General features: G+C 42.0%; 1 protein-coding gene across 1 annotated transcript in view; it reads right to left on the minus strand.

Annotated features, from left to right (window-relative positions):
* shisal1b (shisa like 1b) overlaps positions 1 to 20,707 on the minus strand; it is a 65,907-nt gene that overhangs the window by 15,124 nt on the left and 30,076 nt on the right. The window contains exons 2-3 of the mRNA XM_020455743.2: positions 14,241 to 14,439; positions 5,770 to 5,983 (exon numbers count right to left, since the gene is read on the minus strand). Of these exons, the coding sequence (XP_020311332.2) occupies positions 5,770 to 5,983; positions 14,241 to 14,307 (281 nt within the window). The 5' untranslated portion in view covers positions 14,308 to 14,439. The remainder of the gene's footprint in view (positions 1 to 5,769; positions 5,984 to 14,240; positions 14,440 to 20,707) is intronic.

Below are 20,707 nucleotides of genomic sequence, written 5' to 3' on the forward strand. Positions count from 1 at the left end.
AAGCCACTGCTCCAAAACTGCCATAAAAAAGCAAGACTACGGTTTGCAACTGCACATGGGGACAAAGATGGTACTTTTTGGGGAAATGTCCTCTGGTCTGATGAAACAAAAGTAGAACTGTTTGGCCATAATGACCATTGTTATGTTTGGAGGAAAAAGGGGGTGGCTTGCGCGACAAAGAACACTATCCCAACCGTGAAGCACGGGGGTGGCAGCATCATGTTGTGGGGGTGCTTTGCTGCAAGAGGAACTGGTGCACTTCACAAAATAGAAGGCATCATGAGGTGGAAAATTATGTGGATATATTGAAGCAACATCTCAAGACATCAGTCAGGAAGTTAAAGCCTGGTCGCAAATGGGTCATCCAAATGGACAATGACCACTTTTTTTTATTTTTTATTTTATTTCACCTTTATTTAACCAGGTAGGCTAGTTGAGAACAAGTTCTCATTTGCAACTGCGACCTGGCCAAGATAAAGCATAGCAGTGTGAGCATACAACAAAGAGTTACACATGGAGTAAACAATTAACAAGTCAATAACACAGTAGAAAACGAAGGGGGGGTCTATATACAATGTGTGCAAAAGGCATGAGGAGGTAGGCAAATAATTACAATTTTGCAGATTAACACTGGAGTGATAAAAGATCAGATGGTCATGTACAGGTAGAGATATTGGTGTGCAGAAGAGCAGAAAAGTAAATAAATAAAAACAGTACGGGGATGAGGTAGGTGAAAAGGGTGGGCTATTTACCAATAGACTATGTACAGCTGCAGCGATCGGTTAGCTGCTCAGATAGCTGATGTTTGAAGTTGGTGAGGGAGATAAAAGTCTCCAACTTCAGCGATTTTTGCAATTCGTTCCAGTCACAGGCAGCAGAGTACTGGAACGAAAGGCGGCCAAATGAGGTGTTGGCTTTAGGGATGATCAGTGAGATACACCTGCTGGAGCGCGTGCTACGGATGGGTGTTGCCATCGTGACCAGTGAGCTGAGATAAGGCGGAGCTTTACCTAGCATAGACTTGTAGATGACCTGGAGCCAGTGGGTCTGGCGACGAATATGTAGCGAGGGCCAGCCGACTAGAGCATACAAGTCGCAGTGGTGGGTAGTATAAGGTGCTTTAGTGACAAAACGGATGGCACTGTGATAGACTGCATCCAGTTTGCTGAGTAGAGTGTTGGAAGCCATTTTGTAGATGACATCGCCGAAGTCGAGGATCGGTAGGATAGTCAGTTTTACTAGGGTAAGCTTGGCGGCTTGAGTGAAGGAGGCTTTGTTGCGGAATAGAAAGCCGACTCTTGATTTGATTTTCGATTGGAGATGTTTGATATGAGTCTGGAAGGAGAGTTTGCAGTCTAGCCAGACACCTAGGTACTTATAGACGTCCACATATTCTAGGTCGGAACCATCCAGGGTGGTGATGCTAGTCGGGCATGCAGGTGCAGGCAGCGACCGGTTGAAAAGCATGCATTTGGTTTTACTAGCGTTTAAGAGCAGTTGGAGGCCACGGAAGGAGTGTTGTATGGCATTGAAGCTTGTTTGGAGGTTAGATAGCACAGTGTCCAAAGACGGGCCGAAAGTATATAGAATGGTGTCGTCTGCGTAGAGGTGGATCAGGGAATCGCCCGCAGCAAGAGCAACATCATTGATATACACAGAGAAAAGAGTCGGCCCGAGAATTGAACCCTGTGGCACCCCCATAGAGACTGCCAGAGGACCGGACAGCATGCCCTCCGATTTGACACACTGAACTCTGTCTGCAAAGTAATTGGTGAACCAGGCAAGGCAGTCATCCGAAAAACCGAGGCTACTGAGTCTGCCGATAAGAATATGGTGATTGACAGAGTCGAAAGCCTTGGCGAGGTCGATGAAGACGGCTGCACAGTACTGTCTTTTATCGATGGCGGTTATGATGTCGTTTAGTACCTTGAGTGTGGCTGAGGTGCACCCATGACCGGCTCGGAAACCAGATTGCACAGCGGAGAAGGTACGGTGGGATTCGAGATGGTCAGTGACCTGTTTGTTGAACCACAAGTATACTGCCAAAGTTGTGTCAAAATGGCTTAAGGACGACAAAGTCAAGGTATAGGAGTGGCCATCACAAAGCCATGACCTCAATCCTATAGAAAATGTGTGGGCACAACTGAAAAAGCGTGTGCGAGCAAGGAGGCCTACAAACCTGACTTAGTTACACCAGCTCTGTCAGGATGAATGGGCCAAAATTGTGGGAAGCGTGTGGAAGGCAACCTGAAACATTTGACCTAGTTAAACAATTTAAAGGCAATGCTACCAAATACTAATTGAGTGTATGTAAACTTCTGACCCACTGGGAATGTGATGAAAGAATTATTTATTTCAGCTTTTATTTATCTCTACTATTATTCTGACATTTCACATTCTTAAAAGAAAGTGGTGATCCTAGCTGACCTAAGACAGGGACTTTTTACTAGGATTAAATGTCAGGAATTGTGTAAAACTGAGTTAAAATGTATTTGCCTATGGTGTATGTAAACTTCCAACTTTAACTGTATCAAACAAGTATTTTAATATTCCACAATTATTATCAGATTAACTGTTTTGTACAGATAATTATCAGACTCAAGTTACAAACGCTGGTAAATGCTCAAACACATTTAGTGATTTTTTTCCCTCACTGGGCCTTAACTAGTCCTGTATTAGCAGATATTGACGCCTTCAGTGGGGGCCAAAACATTTTCTGTAGCACCACCACCCCCAAACTACTTCTTGCAGCTATGGTCTGAGAGATTTAAGAAAGAAAGAAAGAAAGAAAGAAAGGGTATATTTTAGTTTTTTTGGTCACTTTCATTGCTGTGTTTTACTGTATTACAATGTATAATGTATAATCAACGTCCAGTGTAAAAGCCAAGTTTTAAGTGAGAAGTAGGCATTGGTCTAAAGCAGTTTTCCAGCATACAGCTTTGACCTACTACAGTAGCTATTTTTGGTCTTTTGTATTTCCAATAATGTGTAGGCAGGTTGATTCAAACAGCTTAATTCATACTCTTCAGAGGGATAATGGACTTTACAGTGACCTGCTATTAAAATTATGTATATATACATTACCAGTCAAAAGTTTGGACACACCTACTCATTCAAGGGTTTTTCTGTATTTGACTATTTTCTACATTTTAGAATACTAGTGAAGTCTTCAAACCTATGAAATAACACATATGGAATCATATGGACAGCTTTACACACTCTTAGAATTCTCTCAACCAGCTTCATGAGGTAGTTTCAATTAACAGGTTTGCCTGTTAATTTCTTTCCTTCTTAATGCGTTTGAGCCAATCAGTTGTGTTTTGACAAGGTAGGGGTGGTATACAGGATATAGCCCTATTTGGTAAAAGACCAAGTCCATATTATGGCAAGAACAGCTCAAATAAGCAAAGAGAAACAACAGTCCATCATTACTTTAGGACATGAACGTCAGTCAATGTGGAACATTTAAAGAACATTGAACGTTTCTTCAAATGCAGTTGCAAAAACCATCAAGCGCTATGATGAAACTGGCTCTCATGCGGACCACCACAGGGAAGGAAGACCCAGAGTCACCTCTGCGGCAGAGGATAAGCTCATTAGAGTCACCCGCCTCAGAAATTGCAGCCCAAATAAATGCTTCACAGAGTTCAAGTAACAGACACATCTCAACATCAACTGTTCAGAAGAGACTGAGTGAATCAGACCTTCATGGTCGAATTGCTGCATAGAAACCAATACTAAAGGACACCAATAATAAGAAGAGACTTGCTTGGGCCAAGAAACCCGAGCAATGGACATTAGACTGGTGGAAATCTGTCTTTGGTCTGAGGAGTCCAATTTGGAGATTTTTGTGAGACGCAGAGTAGGTGAACGGATGATCTCTGCATGTGTGGTTCCCACCGTGAAGCGTGGAGGAGGAGGTGTGATGGTGCTTTGCTGGTGACACTGTCAGTGATTAATTAAAAATTTAGGGCACGCTTAACCAGCATGGCTACCAAAGCATTCTGCAGTGATACGCCATCCCATCTGGTTTGCGCTTAGTGGGACTATAATTTGCTTTTCAAAAGGACAATGACTCAAAACACACCTCCACGCTGTGTAAGGGCTATTTGACCAAGAAGGAGAGTGATCGAGGGCTGCATCAGATGACCTGACCTCCACAATCACCTGACCTCAACTCAATAGAGATTGTTTGGGATGAGTTGGACCGCAAAGTGAAGGAAAAGCAGTGCTCAGCATATATGGGAAGTCCTTCAAGACTGTTGGAAAAGCATTCCTCATGAAGCTGGTTGATGGAATGGCAAGAGTGTGAAAAGCTGTCATCAAGGCAAAGGATGGCTACTTTGAAGAATCTAATATTTAAAATATATTTTGATTTGTTTAACACTTTTTGGGTTACTACATGATCCATGTGTTTTTTCATCGTTTTGATGTCAATGTAGAAAATATTAAAAGTAAAGAAAAACCCTTGAATGAGTAGGTGTGTCCAAACCTTTGACATTAGGCTGTAAGTATCTTTAGACATAGGCCTAATGTAAATGTGTATTATTGAAGCGTCATCATCTTTATTGCTAAAATACAATTACACGCATATATTTGAACTACACAGTAATTTGACAGAGGTAATGAACTGTTCAGCACATCAATTGATAAAACAGGACCATGTTTAAAAAACAACTGGTTCTGAGTTTATGTTAATATTACACAGGTAAGCTAATGGTTACAGAAATCAGGAATGCAGACAGGCTCTATAGACTTCTGTACAGTATCTATATGAGTGACTGTGTCAAACACACCACCTCCTGTTTTTATATTTGCCCAAAAATACATATATTTTTCATTGAATGTATTGTTAAAATAAAAGTTTAAGGAAGTACAGGCAGGCACCACATTACTACACAACAAAACAGCTCAATCAAGCCTGGTGGTTGTAAGTATAAAAGCAAAGCTTGCTTTCATATAATTAAAAAAAGCTTGAAAATGTAGTGGAATGGGATAATGTTTTGTTTGGGTTGGGAAGAATGCAATACTTTACCCTGTATGCGGTACAAATAACAATATTGTGGGAGCACCTCCTCTAGGACTTTAGGACTATTTGAGAAGGTTTGAATCCTAAGCAACCTGCTTACAAATTGTTGGAAATACAATAGACCAACAGAGCTACTGTAGTAGGTCAAAGCTGTTTGCTGGAAAACCTTGGTAGAGCATGGGTGAAGTACGTATTGTGGTGATCATGTGAATTCACTTTTTTGGCTTCAGACCAATGCCTACCTCTCACTTAAAACAATATTTTTTGTATTTAATAGTATAAGACAATACGCTCAAGTACTATATCTATCTCTGCTGAGAGATGGCATCCGCCTGCAGCCCACTCACAAACTCAGTAACAAAGCTTCAGCTCTTTTACTTTGGTTGTGATTCTCTCTATACAGTAGGAGAAGATCAATGTCAACGTGCCCTTTGAGCACCAGGCAAATGGTGTCAATGAGTGGGATATTGTTGAGGGAGCCAACAGCTTATCAATCACTAACATTTAAAGGCCAGGGATTTTTTTCTCTGCGCAAATGTCTAAATCTTGAGTATGAAACTGTTGGTCGTTTCCTTACAGATAAACTTTTGACATGTTCTTTAGATATTCACTCAAGCTAGTGTCAGTACCATTTTATAATAACATTAAACCGTATCATAGAATCACAATAATTAGCTTACTAACAGATAAGGAAAAGTACTACTCTATATATTCACTACTAAAACCTGAATATGACTCACTTGTGTTTGAAGCCGTCTGTGGTGGTAGTCAGGTTGACCTGCATGACCGTCTGGAACTCAGTCTCGTTGCAGCAGTACTTGAAGGCAGTGTTGTTGTGGTGACAGCAGAACATGTAGGTCTTGTTGTCAGAAAGGCGAGGGCAGTGGAAACCAAAGTGATAGCGCCCCTTGTGGTCGGAGTATGGTTCACACACTCTGAAATGAGCTGATAGAGCTGTGGAGAAGAGAAAGACATTCAGACGATGAAGCTACTGTCTTCTTGGCAAGCACTCCTGTGAGGTAAAATATTTTTTTGAATTACTTTAAAAATCTGATAAATGGATTATAGTGATTGAGACCATCATGATTCAGCTTGCCTGTTTTGGACTTGCCCATTAATTAAAATGTTCTGGGCAAATTTCAAATTGGAGCTGGAGGATATGTTCATATATTCTAGAAGAATGGACCCATGGCTATTTGTTTTGGGTGTTATCGGGAACAGGCCTTCACTTACCTTAGCACAGCTCAATACTTCTTAAAAAATATCTTTGTGACAAGAAAATGCCTTCTCCTTAACTGGATAAAAGACCAGCCACCAACAATAAATCAGTGGTATTGTGGGATCTTTAAAATGTTACCACTGGAAAAAAAATGGTGCTATATTTAGGAACAAGGAAGGCGATTTCTATACAATATGGGACCTCTTTTTGCTATCTCTTCCCCTAATCTTGCAGTCCCTAAGAAGTGTCAATATAAGAATTATATGAATCTACGGGTCAACCGGACCCTGGTCGCTTTCTTGTATAAAATAATAATTTAGTTATTTTTATTGTAAGGCCTCTATACTCTGGTAGGGGTATTTGGTCATTTACATACTACAGCCACGCATTTTGCGACAGTCAAATTATTAAAGGCATGTAAGGAAAATGATAAATGAATGAAAAATGAAGAGCAGAGAACTGAAAGGGAATGTATCATTCTTATTGTTTTTGCATGTTTTTGTTTCGTTTTGGTGTTTGTTGGTAATGCCATATTTGATGGCATTGTTTCATTTTAGAATTCAAATGTATGCGCATATCTACAATTTGTTTATGATATTGACCTGAAAAAATTAGAATTATATAATAATAAAAAATATATACATCGAAGATTATTTAGCTTGTGATTTCTATTGCGGTGCAAATTATGCAAAACCAAGCAGAAATCAACAGACATTTATTCATCTCTGATTCTGGCAACCAGAGAGGGGTTTCTCTGTGATGGGAGTCATGGAAACATCATTTGGTAGCCTGGACTCATTGTAGATGATCACCAATTACCTATCTGTCAGAGCAACAGAGCAGAGATAATGAGTGTAGATTTACAAGGGCTCATCACAGTTGTCTCATATGTCACTGTGGACCAAAACAAAACTACTTGTTAGACAGACGCCATCAAAACCAATCAGGTCTAGCAATTTGGCATCCTTTCACATTTTTATTACCATTGATAACATGAGGTAAACACGTCCTCCATAGCATAGCTGGGGAGAGATTGCCCTTCTAGCCATATGGAATGGGTGTTGCCTGTATAAACAATGGCAGAGGAGCAGAACTGGAACAAGGTCATGTCTCTGTATTAAGACTATGAGCCCTTCCTCTCCACGATGGAGCCAAGACAATTGCACTGCTAAGAGGGGAAATAATGTTCCTTCTGGGATTTAGTTAGAGGGGGGAAGGGGAGGGAGTTTTTTTTTGTATATTTCTGCCAATGATGGTAAAAGTATTTTCTAATCCCATGTAGGCTGAGCAGGCCAATCAGGAACATATTGGCCATTTGAAAGAGGAGAACACTCTCAGGTCTAATGAGCTTGGGACAGTGACTCACTCAGGGCCGTCTGAATGACTGGCTGACTGGCTGGCTTATTGGCTAAATAGCTTGAATTGGCTTCCCTCCGACTCTCTGAAACTTTCAGGCTTCTGTATCCATGCTGAACAGGGAAGTAGAATGGGGAGTGAGGAAGCTTGAGGTTTAATAGTATGGAGAGACGCTCTCACTCAGATGGATGCACGCTGGTAAACATTCATAACAGTAGTTATGATGGCACCGAAGAACATGGCTGATTTTATTTTGCGTTTTGTGTAACTTATTAATTAACTTATTGTGTACATAATGTTGCTGCTACCGTCTCTTATGACCTAAAATAACTTCTGGACATCAGAAAAGCAATTACTCACAGCGGACTGGAAGAAACTTTTTCCTTTAACGAGTCCGACGAGAAGGATATCCTGCTTTCACAGGAACAGGCCCAGATCCACGCCTTTGGCGTGAAGAAAAGACGCCGGGAGAGGGGACGCAGATCGAGGATCCTTCTGAGAATCCTGAGGCAACCGAGTAAACTCCCAATGCCTTCCATTCTTCCCCGCTATAACATGCAATCATTGGAAAATAAAATTGATGACCTACTATTAAGATTATCCTACCAACGAGACATTAAAAACTGTAACATCTTATGTGTCAGCGAGACGTCGCTGAACAAAGATACGGACATTATAGAGCTAGTGGGATTTTCCATGCAACAGCAGAACAGAGATGCTACCTCTGGTCTTTTTGTCAATAACAGCTGGTGCGCGATGTCTAATATTATAGAAGTCTCGAGGTATTGCTCGCCTGAGGTAGAGTCCCTTATGAGAAGCTGCAGACCACATTATCTACCAAGATAGTTATCATCTGTATTATTCGTAGCCATCTATTTACCACCACAAAATGAAGCTGGCACTAAGACCGCTCTCAACCAACTCTATAAGGCCATAAAAGCAAAGAAGAAAATGCTCACCCAGAAGCAGCGCTCCTAGTGGCCGGGAACTTTAATGCAGGCAAACTTAAATCAGTTTTACCAAGTTTTTACCAGCATGTCACATGTGCAACCATGGGAGGAAAAAAATCCTAGACCACCTTTACTCCACGCACAGAGATGCATACAAAGCACTCTCCCGCCCTCCATTTGGCAAATCTGACCATAATTCTATCCTCCTGCTTACAAGCAAAAACTAAAGCAGGAATTACCAGTGACTCGGTCAATACGGAAGTGGTCAGATGACGCAGATGCTACACTACAGGACTGTTTCGCTAGCACAGACTGGAATATGTTCCGGGATTCATCCAATGGCATTGAGGAATCCACCACCTCAGTCAGCAGCTTCATCAATAAGTGCATCGATGACGTCGTCCCCACAGTGACTGTATTTACATATCCCAACCAGAAGCCATGGATTACAGGCAACATCTGTATCGAGCTTAAGGCTAGAGCTTCCGCTTTCAAGGAGTGGGAGACTAATCCGGACACTTATAAGAAATCCCTCTATGCCCTCAGACGAACCATCAAACAAGCAAAGCATCAATACAGGATTAAGATTGAATCCTACCACACAGGCTCTGACGCTCGTTGGATGTGGCAGGGCTTGAAAACTATTATGGACTACAAAGGGAAACCCAGACGTGAGCAGCCCAGTGATGCGAGCCTACCAGACGAGCTAAATGCCTTTTATGCTCGCATTGAGGCAAGCAACACTGAAGCATGTACAAAAGCACCAGCTGTTCTGGATGACTGTGATAACGCTCTCGGTAGCCGATGTGAACAAAACCTTTAAAAAGGTCAACATTCACAAAGCCGCTGGGCCAGATGGATTACCAGAAAATGTACTCAAAGCATGCGCGGACCAACTGTCTAGGGTCTTCACTGACATTTTCAACCTCTCCCTGACCGAGTCTGTGATACCTACATGTTTCAAGCAGTCCAACATAGTCCCTGTGCCCAAGGAAGTGATGGTAACCTGCCTAAATGATTACCGCCCCATGGCACTCACGTCAGTAGCCATGAAGTGCTTTGAAAGGCTGGTCATGGCTCAAATCAACAGCATCCTCCCAGACACCCCACTCCAATTCGCATACCGCCTCAACAGATCCACAGATGACGCAATCTCAATCACACTCCACACTGCCCTTTCTCACCTGGAGGAACACCTACAGTGAGGGAAAAAAGTATTTGATCCCCTGCTGATTTTGTACGTTTGCCCACTGACAAAGGAATGATCAGTCTATAATTTTAATGGTAGGTTTATTTGAACAGAGAGACAGAATAACAACAACAAAATCCAGAAAAATGCATTTCAGAAATGTTATGAATTGATTTGCATTTTAAATGAGGGAAATAGGTATTTGACCCCTCTGCCAAACATGACTTAGTACTTGGTGGCAAAACCCTTGTTGGCAATCACAGAGGTCAGACGTTTCTTCTAGTTGGCCACCAGGTTTGCACACATCTCAGGAGGGATTTTGTCCCACTCCTCTCTGCAGATCTTCTCCAAGTCATTAAGGTTTCGAGGCTGACGTTTGGAAACTCAAACCTTCAACTCCCTCCACAGATTTTCTATGGGATTAAGGTCTGGAGACTGGCTAGGCCACTCCAGGACCTTAATGTGCTTCTTCTTGAGCCACTCCTTTGTTGCCTTGGCCGTGTGTTTTGTGTCATTTTCAGGCTGGAATACCCATCCACGACCCATTTTCAATGCCCTGGCTGAGGGAAGGAGGTTCTCACCCGAGATTTGACGGTACATGGCCCCGTCCATCGTCCCTTTGATGCGGTGAAGTTGTCCTGTCCCCTTAGCAGAAATACACCCCCAAAGCATAATGTTTCCACCTCCATGTTTGATGATGGGTATGGTGTTCTTGGGGTCATTGGCAGCATTCCTCCTCCTCCAAACACGGCGAGTTGAGTTGATGCCAAAGAGCTCCATTTTGGTCTCATCTGACCACAACACTTTCACCTAGTTTTCCTCTGAATCATTCAGATGTTCATTGGCAAACTTCAGACGGGCATGTATATGTACTTTCTTGTGCTTTCTTGCTGCAGGATTTCAGTCCTTCATGGCGTAGTGTGTTATCAATTGTTTTCTTGGTGACTATGGTCCCAGCTGCCTTGAGATCATTGACAAGATCCTCCCGTGTAGTTTGGGGCTGTTTCCTCACCATTCTCATGATCATTGCAACTCCACGAGGTGAGATCTTGCATGGGAGCCCCAGGCCGAGGGAGATTGACAGTTATTTTGTGTTTCTTCCATTTGCGAATAATTTGCGAATAACTGTTGTCACCTTCTCACCAAGCTGCTTGGCGATGGTCTTGTAGCCCATTCCAGCCTTGTGTAGGTCTACAATCTTGTCCCTGACATCCTTGGAGAGCTCTTTGGTCTTGGCCATGGTGGAGAGTTTGGAATTTGATTGATCGATTGCTTCTGTGGACAGGTGTCTTTTATAAAGTTAAAAAACTGAGATTAGGAGCACTCCCTTTAAGAGTGTGCTCATAATCTCAGCTCGTTACCGGTATAAAAGACACCTGGGAACCAGAAATCTTTCTGATTGAGAGGGGGTCAAATACTTATTTCACTCATTTAAAATGCAAATCAATTTAACATTTTTGACATGTGTTTTTCTGGATTTTTTGTTGTTATTCTGTCTCTCATTGTTCAAATAAACCTACCATTCAAATTATAGACTGATCATTTCTTTGTCAGTGGGTAAACGTACAAAATCAGCAGGGGATCAAATACTTTTTCCCTCCCTGTATGTGAGAAGGCTGTTCATTGACTAACTCAGCATTCAATTCCATAGTGCCCACGAAGCTCATCACTAAGCTAAGGACTCTGGGATTGAACACCTCCCTCTGCAACTGGATCCTTGACTTCCTGACGGGCCACCCCCAGATGGTAAGAGTAGGCAATAACACATCTGCCACGCTGATCCTTAACACTGGGGCCCCTCAGGAGTGTGTACTTAGTCCCCTCCTGTATTCCCTGTTCACCCACAACTGCATGGCCCAACACGACGCCAACACCATCATTAAGTTTGCTGACGACACGACAGTGATAGGCCTGATCACCGACAACGATGAGATTAGCCTATAGGGAGGTGGTCAGAGAATTTGGAAGTGTGGTGCCAGGACAAAAACCTCTCCCTCAATGTGAGCAAGACAAAGGAGCTGATAGTGGACTACAGGAAAAGGCGGGCCGAACAGGCCCCCATTAACATTGACAGGGCTGTAGTGGAGCGGGTCGAGAGTTTCAAGTTCCTTGGTGTCCACATCACCAATGAACTATCATGGTCCAAATATTACAAGACGGTCGTGAAGAGGTCACGACAAAACCTATACTCCCCCTCATGAGACTGAAAAGATTTGGCATAGGTCCCCAGATCCTCTAAAGGTTCTACAACTGCACCATAGAGAGCATCCTGACCGGTTGCATCACCACCTGGTATGGCAACTGCTTGGCATCTGACCGTAAGGCGCTACAGAGGAAGGTGGGAACGGCCCAGTACATCACTGGGGCCAAGCTTCCTGCCATCCAGGACCTATATAATAGGCGGTGTCAGAGGAAGGCCCATAAAATTGTCAGACTCCAGTCACCCAAGTTATAGACTGTTTTCTCTGCTCCCGCACGGCAAGCGATACTGGAGCATCAAGTCTAGGACCAAAAGGCTCCTTAACAGCTTCTACCCCCAATCCATTAGACTTTTCATTTTTTCATTTCACCTTTATTTAACCAGGTAGGCTAGTTGAGAACAAGTTCTCATTTGCAACTGCGACCTGGCCAAGATAAAGCATAGCAGTGTGAGCATACAACAAAGAGTTACACATGGAGTAAACAATTAACAAGTCAATAACACAGTAGAAAACAAAGGGGGGGTCTATATACAATGTGTGCAAAAGGCATGAGGAGGTAGGCAAATAATTACAATTTTGCAGATTAACACTGGAGTGATAAATGATCAGATGGTCATGTACAGGTAGAGATATAGGTGTGCAGAAGAGCAGAAAGGTAAATAAATAAAAACAGTATGGGGATGAGGTAGGTGAAAAGGGTGGGCTATTTACCAATAGACTATGCACAGCTGCAGCGATCGGTTAGCTGCTCAGATAGCTGATGTTTGAAGTTGGTGAGGGAGATAAAAGTCTCCAACTTCAGCGATTTTTGCAATTCGTTCCAGTCACAGGCAGCAGAGTACTGGAACGAAAGGCGGCCAAATGAGGTGTTGGCTTTAGGGATGATCAGTGAGATACACCTGCTGGAGCGCGTGCTACGGATGGGTGTTGCCATCGTGACCAGTGAGCTGAGATAAGGCGGAGCTTTACCTAGCATAGACTTGTAGATGACCTGGAGCCAGTGGGTCTGGCGATGAATATGTAGCGAGGGCCAGCCGACTAGAGCATACAAGTCGCAGTGGTGGGTGGTATAAGGTGCTTTAGTGACAAAACGGATGGCACTGTGATAGACTGCATCCAGTTTGCTGAGTAGAGTGTTGGAAGCCATTTTGTAGATGACATCGCCGAAGTCGAGGATCGGTAGGATAGTCAGTTTTACTAGGGTAAGACTGCTGAACAATTCATAAAAATTGCCACTGGACAAATTACTTCTACCCCCCGATTTGATTTGATAACCGTACATTTTCTTCGGTCTCATTTTATTACCCTTCTTTATTTGTTAACTAATCTCTCACAACTAGACGTAGGTCACTCAAGTTTCTGAAATACCACCTTTGCCAGCACTCATATCAGAAATACACTTCTCATTTCACAAAAAAACGATATGTTCATGTACATTTTCTAAAAACGTATCAAAACTATATCAAAATCCAAGTTATGTAAGATGGGAGACATATATAAATCTAATCAGTCACTCATAAAGGTCACATATAAATTCCAAAAGGACATTTAAAACACAGCTTCATTTATGCCAAAATTATGTCATCAAAATCCAGTTCTGATATTCTGATCCTATAGCTGATCTCATAAACCACGGGATATATATGTTATTCTATTTATTTAACCTTTATTTTTAAAGGAGGGGTATAAAGGAGGGGTATAAAGGAGGGGTATAAAGGAGGGGTATAAAGGAGGGGTATAAAGGAGGGGTCTGCGGTTATAAAGAGGGTGAATTGGCAATAAGGACGCAGAGCAACTAAGCATTGGAAGTGGACCTTAAAGTCCTCTAATGATGCAAGACTTAAAGGTGAAGCAGGCCAGGGGGAAGGCAGTCTGAGCCTTACTAGAGGGAAAACAGCTGGATCTGGTTAGGGCTCTGTCGTAAATATTGCCATGTTGTTAGTTACATTAACACCTATCCAATTTTAGGAGACTACAGTAAACAGGTTGGCTCTTATGTTCCGTTTACAACCTCAACCTGTGAGCTGAAAGACTATAAACCAAAATAAAGTTATTTGCATTACTATTAAACCTCAGGTTGTTTTATAACGTGCATTACAGTTACCGACATACCGTTTCACAAATGCAGATTAGTTAGTAATCAACATCGATGTTTTACCATGCAGCATACTGTTCCCTGACAGTCATACACCAGTCTCACTTGCTAGACTCACAGGCGACTGTGGGAAGAGACTATATACTTTAACACACACACACACACACACCATAGCAAAAAGGTGTATAAAACTGCACTGACCTGCAGTGGACAGCAGGAGAAAGATGACTGTCAGGACATTCAAGGACTGCCGGCTGGTGACAGTCATCTTCGGGTCCTCATGAAGAACAGGCGCCAGAGGGGGAGATTCTCACTGCAGGCTGCTTTAGCTGAACCTCCTGGACATTCTTTGCTCTTTGCCACCCCCCAATCACATGGCTGCTGTTGTCCAACCGGCCACCTTGACAGAGAAAGAAAACCAATCAATCAATTCATTTAATTAACTTAATGATCATGATTATTAGGTATAAAGCCTATTCTGGGCTACTGTAACTACGGGCTACAGTAACTAAGGGCTACAGTAACTAAGGAGAGAAAATATGCTTTTCATCCAATAACATAAATCTAGCCACAGGTTATTTGCTCTGATTGGACCGTGCCTTGCAGCACTCACCATGGACCAAAACGAGTTGGATCTTTTGTCCAGCCCTCTAATAGTTCCGATCAATGGGAGTGCTTGTGATAAATCACATAAAGTGCTCTCTCTGTTAGAAGAGGACCCTGTTTGGCTACAGAGCTGTTCGAGATGAGCCTGTTGGTGATGATGCATCGCACAAGTTCATGCATCGCACCAGCTCACAGGTATGATAGAGTGGTGCAATGCTAATGGGAGCCTCCACAGGCCTGGCTGGGGCATACAGAATTGAAGAAGAGAGATTTTCAATTCTGAGTGTCCCCGCGAGGCACGTGGAGGCTAGCATTCGCATTGCACCACTCTATCATACCAATCTGACATCCGTAGAATGTGGCTAAATTAGATAAATAGCTTAGGAGAAACTGTTTTATCTTTGTGAGGATTGAGGACTGTTATTTTCTGCTCTTGGACAAGTTTTTTGCAATTGGTCACTGTCTGTTCCTGTTGATTTTATGTTCGTCTGAGATTGCCAAATGTCAAATGTATACTAATTTGAGTTCATTGTAGAGAGCGTCACAGACTTTGTCATCAAACACTCTGAATAAGCATGAAGGGTTTTAGATTGCGCAAAGTTAGTGTGACAATATCATCCTGCTCATCTGAGCTAGGAAACACTTATCTAGCAGTGTACATCTGTGTTCATGCTAGGAGGATCCTATATCACTCAGGGAGAAGAGGAGAAAGACTAGTGAGGCTGCTTCCTGCTTCATAATATTGACTTGGGTTCAAGAGACAGAATATCTGGATGTCTGTCAGCCTGGTCTCACAGACTAGGCATAACATAGTAAATGAAATCTGGCAAACTCAAATTTGTATGGTATGTTACATAAGACAGAAGGTTACTTCAGGATAAAACGAAAAGAGGGTGGTTGATCGGGATGGATGGGTAACTGTATATCATCAAACGTATAGCAATCCAAAGGTTGTGTGTTCAAATCTCATCATGGACTATTTTAGAATTTTAGCTAATTAGTAACTTTGCTACTACTTACTACTTTTTAGCTACATTGTAACTATTTAGCATGTTAGCTAACACTTCCCCTAACCACAACCTTAACACATTAACCTAAGTCGTAACCTTAACCCTAACCTTAACCCTTAGCCTAGCTAGCCACCTGGCCACCTAGCTAACGTTAGCAACAACAAATTGGAATTCATAACATACATATTTCAAATTCGTAAAATGTTGTAAGAATTGCAATTAGTAGCATATCATACTAATTGCAATTCATAACATTTCATATGAATTGTAATTCGTATCATACAAAATGGATGACGGACATCCACAAATTTAATACATTCCATACCAAACGTAACACATCATGCTAATTTGAGTGTCCTGGATTTTCATTTACTATGTTACATCTACCCATGAGTCCAGGTTGGTCTGCTGAGATTGTTGGTCTCTGTCACTCTGATTTCTGTCACTCTACTCATACCTGGTCCTGTTTGGTGCAGTATATATAGCCCTGTATGCCCCTGACAAGAAAGGTGAAATGTGTGTTGTTGGAACCAAATCAAACCCAGATGGCCATCACAGTGCAATACAGAGAACTACTGTATGTGCCATATGCAGTGCATACAGAAAGTATTCAAACCCCTTTGACTTTTTCCACATTTTGTTACATTACAGTCTTATTCTAAAATGGATTAAATAGTTTTTTCCCCCTCATCATACTACACACAATAGCCCATAATGACAAAACAGGGTTGGGGAGTAATGGATTACGTTACAATGTAAGGGATTACAAAAAAAGTCATCTGTTATGTTACCAGCAAAAACATTGTAGTCGGACTACAGATACCTTTGAGGATTACTTTGAAATTCAGTAAGGATGTTTGCAGGAAAACATATTTGACAGTTCTCTGTTTTCTCAATGACATTCAAATCAGCATTGAAAAAAGGTGCATGTTTAAGTTTGTTCCACCTGAGGGAGTCTGACCACAAGGAGACCACTATGATGACACACCAAATGTGTTTGATGGATCACGGAAAAAGAGCAGGAATAGGCTGTTGTAGGCTACAGTCCAAGCTATGTCTTCCAATGGTGCGACTGCTGTCGGCATCCAACGATTATCCAATTGGAATAATGTTTGGAGGTAAGGATGACAGCAGTGGTGTAGTCTACGGCGATACGGATATCACTTACTATTCATATCTACATAGAGCATTGATATAAATCATACTGCTACTCTCTGATTTAGCTATTTGCGCCTTTGGTTGGATTGTGATTGTTGTGGATGGCTGTTCACAAATCTAAATGTGTATTTGAACCCAATAATGGTTGAATTCAAGAAGTTTAAGCTGCCTATCAATCGTTGTTTTTGAAACCAGGGACAGCCAGTGAAAAATGCACTCTTGCAACAGCTGCCTAGTGCGGATCCCAGCCTATGGAATAACAGCTGCATAGTGCGTTGATCCCAGCCTATGGAATAAAAATGGGGCTTTTATTGCTCAATCTAATTCATGCTGATCATTTTTTTTATACATAGGCCTGGTGGACACTTGCTCAAACTCGCACACGTTTGATAGACTTAAAGAGGCAATCTGTAGTTGCTTCATCAATTTTTGAACTTTAAATTCTATATATTAATGTAAAGATATAATTTTATGTAGTAGAAGGTGATGGGTTAGAAGAAGTACATAACCAACCCATAAAGAAAAATGTAACATCCATATATGGCCAGCTATGTAAACTTTAACATTGATTTATCCTGCGATAGATGTCATTCAATTGGTAACATATATTTTTGTCTTCTTCTAATACCTCTAAATTACGTTACTGAGTTTAGGTAATCAAAAGGTTACGTTACTGATTACAATTTCAGGTAACTAGTAACTGTAAGGGATTACATTTAGAAAGTAACCTACCCAACCCTGATCATACTACACACAACACCCCATAATGACAAAGCAAAAACTAAAATATCACATTTACATAATTATTCAGATCCTTTACTCAGTACTTTGTTGAAGCACCTTTGGCAGTGATTACAGCCTCGAGTCTTCTTGCGTATGATGCTACAAGCTTGGCACACTTGTATTTGGGGAGTTTCTCCCATTCGTCTTTGCAGATCCTCTCAAGCTCTGTCAGGTTGGATGGGAAGCGTTGCTGCACAACTATTTTCAGGTCTCTGATGTTTGATCGGGTTCAAGTCCGGGCTCTGGCTGGGCCACTCAAGCACATTCAGAGACTTGTCCCAAAGCAACTGCTGCGTTGTCTTGGCTGTGTGGTTAGGGTCGTTGTCCTGTTGAAAGGTGAACCTTCAACCCAGTCTGAGGTCTTGAGCGCTCTGGAGCAGGTTTTCATCAAGGATCTCTCCGTGCTCCATTCATCTTTCCCTCGATTCTGACTAGTCTGCCAGTCCCTGCCGCTGAAAAACATCCCCACAGCATGATGCTGCCACCACCATGCTTCACCTTAGGGATGGTGCTAGGTTTCCTCCAGATGTGGTACTTTGCATTTAAGCCAAATAGTTCAATCTTGTTTTCATCAGACCAAAGAGTCTTGTTTCTCATGGTCTGAGAGTCCTTTATGTGCCTTTTGGCGAACTCCAAGCAGGCGGTCATGTGCCTTTTACTGAGGAGTGGCTTCCGTCTGGCCACTACCACAAAGGCCTGATTGGTGGAGTGCTGCAGGAATGGTTGTCCTTCTGGAAGGTTCTTTCATCTCCACAGAGGAACTCTGTAGCTCTGTCAGAGTGACCATTGGGTTCTTGGTCACCTCCCTGACCAAGACCCTTCTCCCCCAACTGTCAACTGTGGGACCTTATATAGACAGGTGTGTGCCTTTCCAAATCATGTCCAATCAATTGAATTTACCACAGGTAGAAACATTTCAAGGATGATCAATAGAAACAAGATGCACCTGAGCTCAATGTCGAGTCTCACAGCAAAGGGTCTGAATACTTACAGTGGCAAGAAAAAGTATGTGAACCCTTTGGAATTGCCTGGACTTCTGCATAAATGGGTCATAAAAGTCACAACAATAGACTAACACAGTCTGCTTAAATGTATAATAATAATAATTACAATTATACGTTTTCATGTCTTTATTGAACACACTGTGTAAACATTCACAGTGCAGGGTGGAAAAGTATGTGAACCCTTGGATTTAGTGAACTGGTTGACCCTCCTTTGGCAGCAATAACCTCAACCAAACGTTTTCTGTAGTTGCGGATCAGACCTGCGGTCAGGAGGAATTTTGGACCATTCCTCTTTACAAAACTGTTTCAGTTCAGCAATATTTTTGGGATGTCTGGTGGGAACCGCTCTCTTGAGGTCATGCCACAGCATCTCAATTGGGGTGAGGTCAGGACTCTGACTGGGCCACTCCAGAAGGCTTATTTCCTTCTGTTGAAGCCATTCTGTTTTTGTTTTACTTCTGAGTTTTGGGTCGTTGTCCTGCTGCATCACACAACTTTTGTTGAGCTTCAATTGGCAGACAAATAGACTTACATTCTCCTGCTAAATGTCTTCTTAAACTTGAGAAATAATTTCCGTCAATGATAGCAAGCTGTCCAGGCCCTGAGGCAGCAAAGCAGCTCCTAACCATGATGCTCCCTTCACCATACTTTACAGTTGGGATGAGGTTTAGATGTTGTGTGCTGTGCCTTTTTTCTACACACATAGTGTTTGTTCCTTCTAAACAACTCAACTTTAGTTTCATCTCTCCACAGAAGATTTTGCCAGTGGCGCTGTGGAACTTCCAGATGCTATTTTGTGAACTTCAGCAGTGGTTTTTTTGGACAGCAGTGGCTTCACCCGTGGTGTCCCACCATGAACACCATTCTTGTTTATTGTTTTACGTATCATAGACTCATCAACAGAGATGTTAGCATGTTCCAGAGATTTCTGTAAGTCTTTAGCTGACACTAGGATTCTTCTTAAAACTTCTTAGGGATCAAATCCCGTTAACAGGACCGATTTGACAGCATCCGGTGAAATGGCAGAGCTCCAAATTCAAATTCAATTATTAGAAATATTTAACTTTCATACAATCACAAGTGAAATACAACAAATTAAAGCTTTACTTCTTGTTAATCCAGCCACCATTTCAGATTTCAAAAAGTCTCTACGGTGAAAGCAAACCATGCTATTATCTGAGGACAGCACTCCATCAAACAAACACGGATAATAATACTTAATCCTTCCAGGCGCGACACAAAACTCAGAAATAACGATATAATTCATGCCTTACCTTTGAAGAGCTTCTTCTGTTGGCACTCCAATATGTCCCCTAAACATCACAAATGGTCCTTTTGTTCGATTAATTCCGTTGTTATATCTCCAAAATGTCAATTTATTTGTTGCGTTTGATCCAGAAAAACACCGGTTCCAACTCGCGCAACATGTCTACAAATATCTAATAAGTTACCTGTAATCTTTGTCCAAACATGTCAAACAACTTTCCAAATACATCTTTAGGTATTTTTTTACGTAAATAATCAATCAAATTTAAGATGGGATAAACTGCGTCCAATAGCGGATAAAAACAAAGTGGAGCGAGCTTTCAGGTAGGGCGCCCCAACCACAATTGTACACTAGACTCGACCCTCGTTCTGAACAGCCCTACTTCTTCATTACACAAAGGAACAATATTAACCAAAGACTGTTGACATCCAGTGGAAGCGATAGGAACTGCAAGCAAGTGCCTTAGAAATCTCAATCCACATAAAAACCCATTGAAAACACTGTCACTTCAACAAACAAATAATTCCTGGATGGTTTGTCGTCGGGGTTTCGCCTGCCAAAGTTCTGTTATACTCACGGACATCATTCAAACAGTTTTAGAAACTTCAGAGTGTTTTCTATGCATATCCTAGCTTCTGGGCCTGAGTAGCAGGCAGTTTACTTTGGGCACACTTTTCATCCGGACGTGAAAATACCACCCCATTGCCTAGAGAGGTTTTAACCTCATTGAGCATTCTGCTCTGTGCTCTGCAGTCACCTTTGCAGGATGGCCACTCCTAAGGAAAGTAGCAACAGTGCTGAACTTTCTCCATTATTAGAACATTTGTCTTACCATGGACT

This window comes from Oncorhynchus kisutch, linkage group LG22 (assembly GCF_002021735.2).
Source record: "Oncorhynchus kisutch isolate 150728-3 linkage group LG22, Okis_V2, whole genome shotgun sequence".
NCBI classification, from domain to species: domain Eukaryota; kingdom Metazoa; phylum Chordata; class Actinopteri; order Salmoniformes; family Salmonidae; genus Oncorhynchus; species Oncorhynchus kisutch.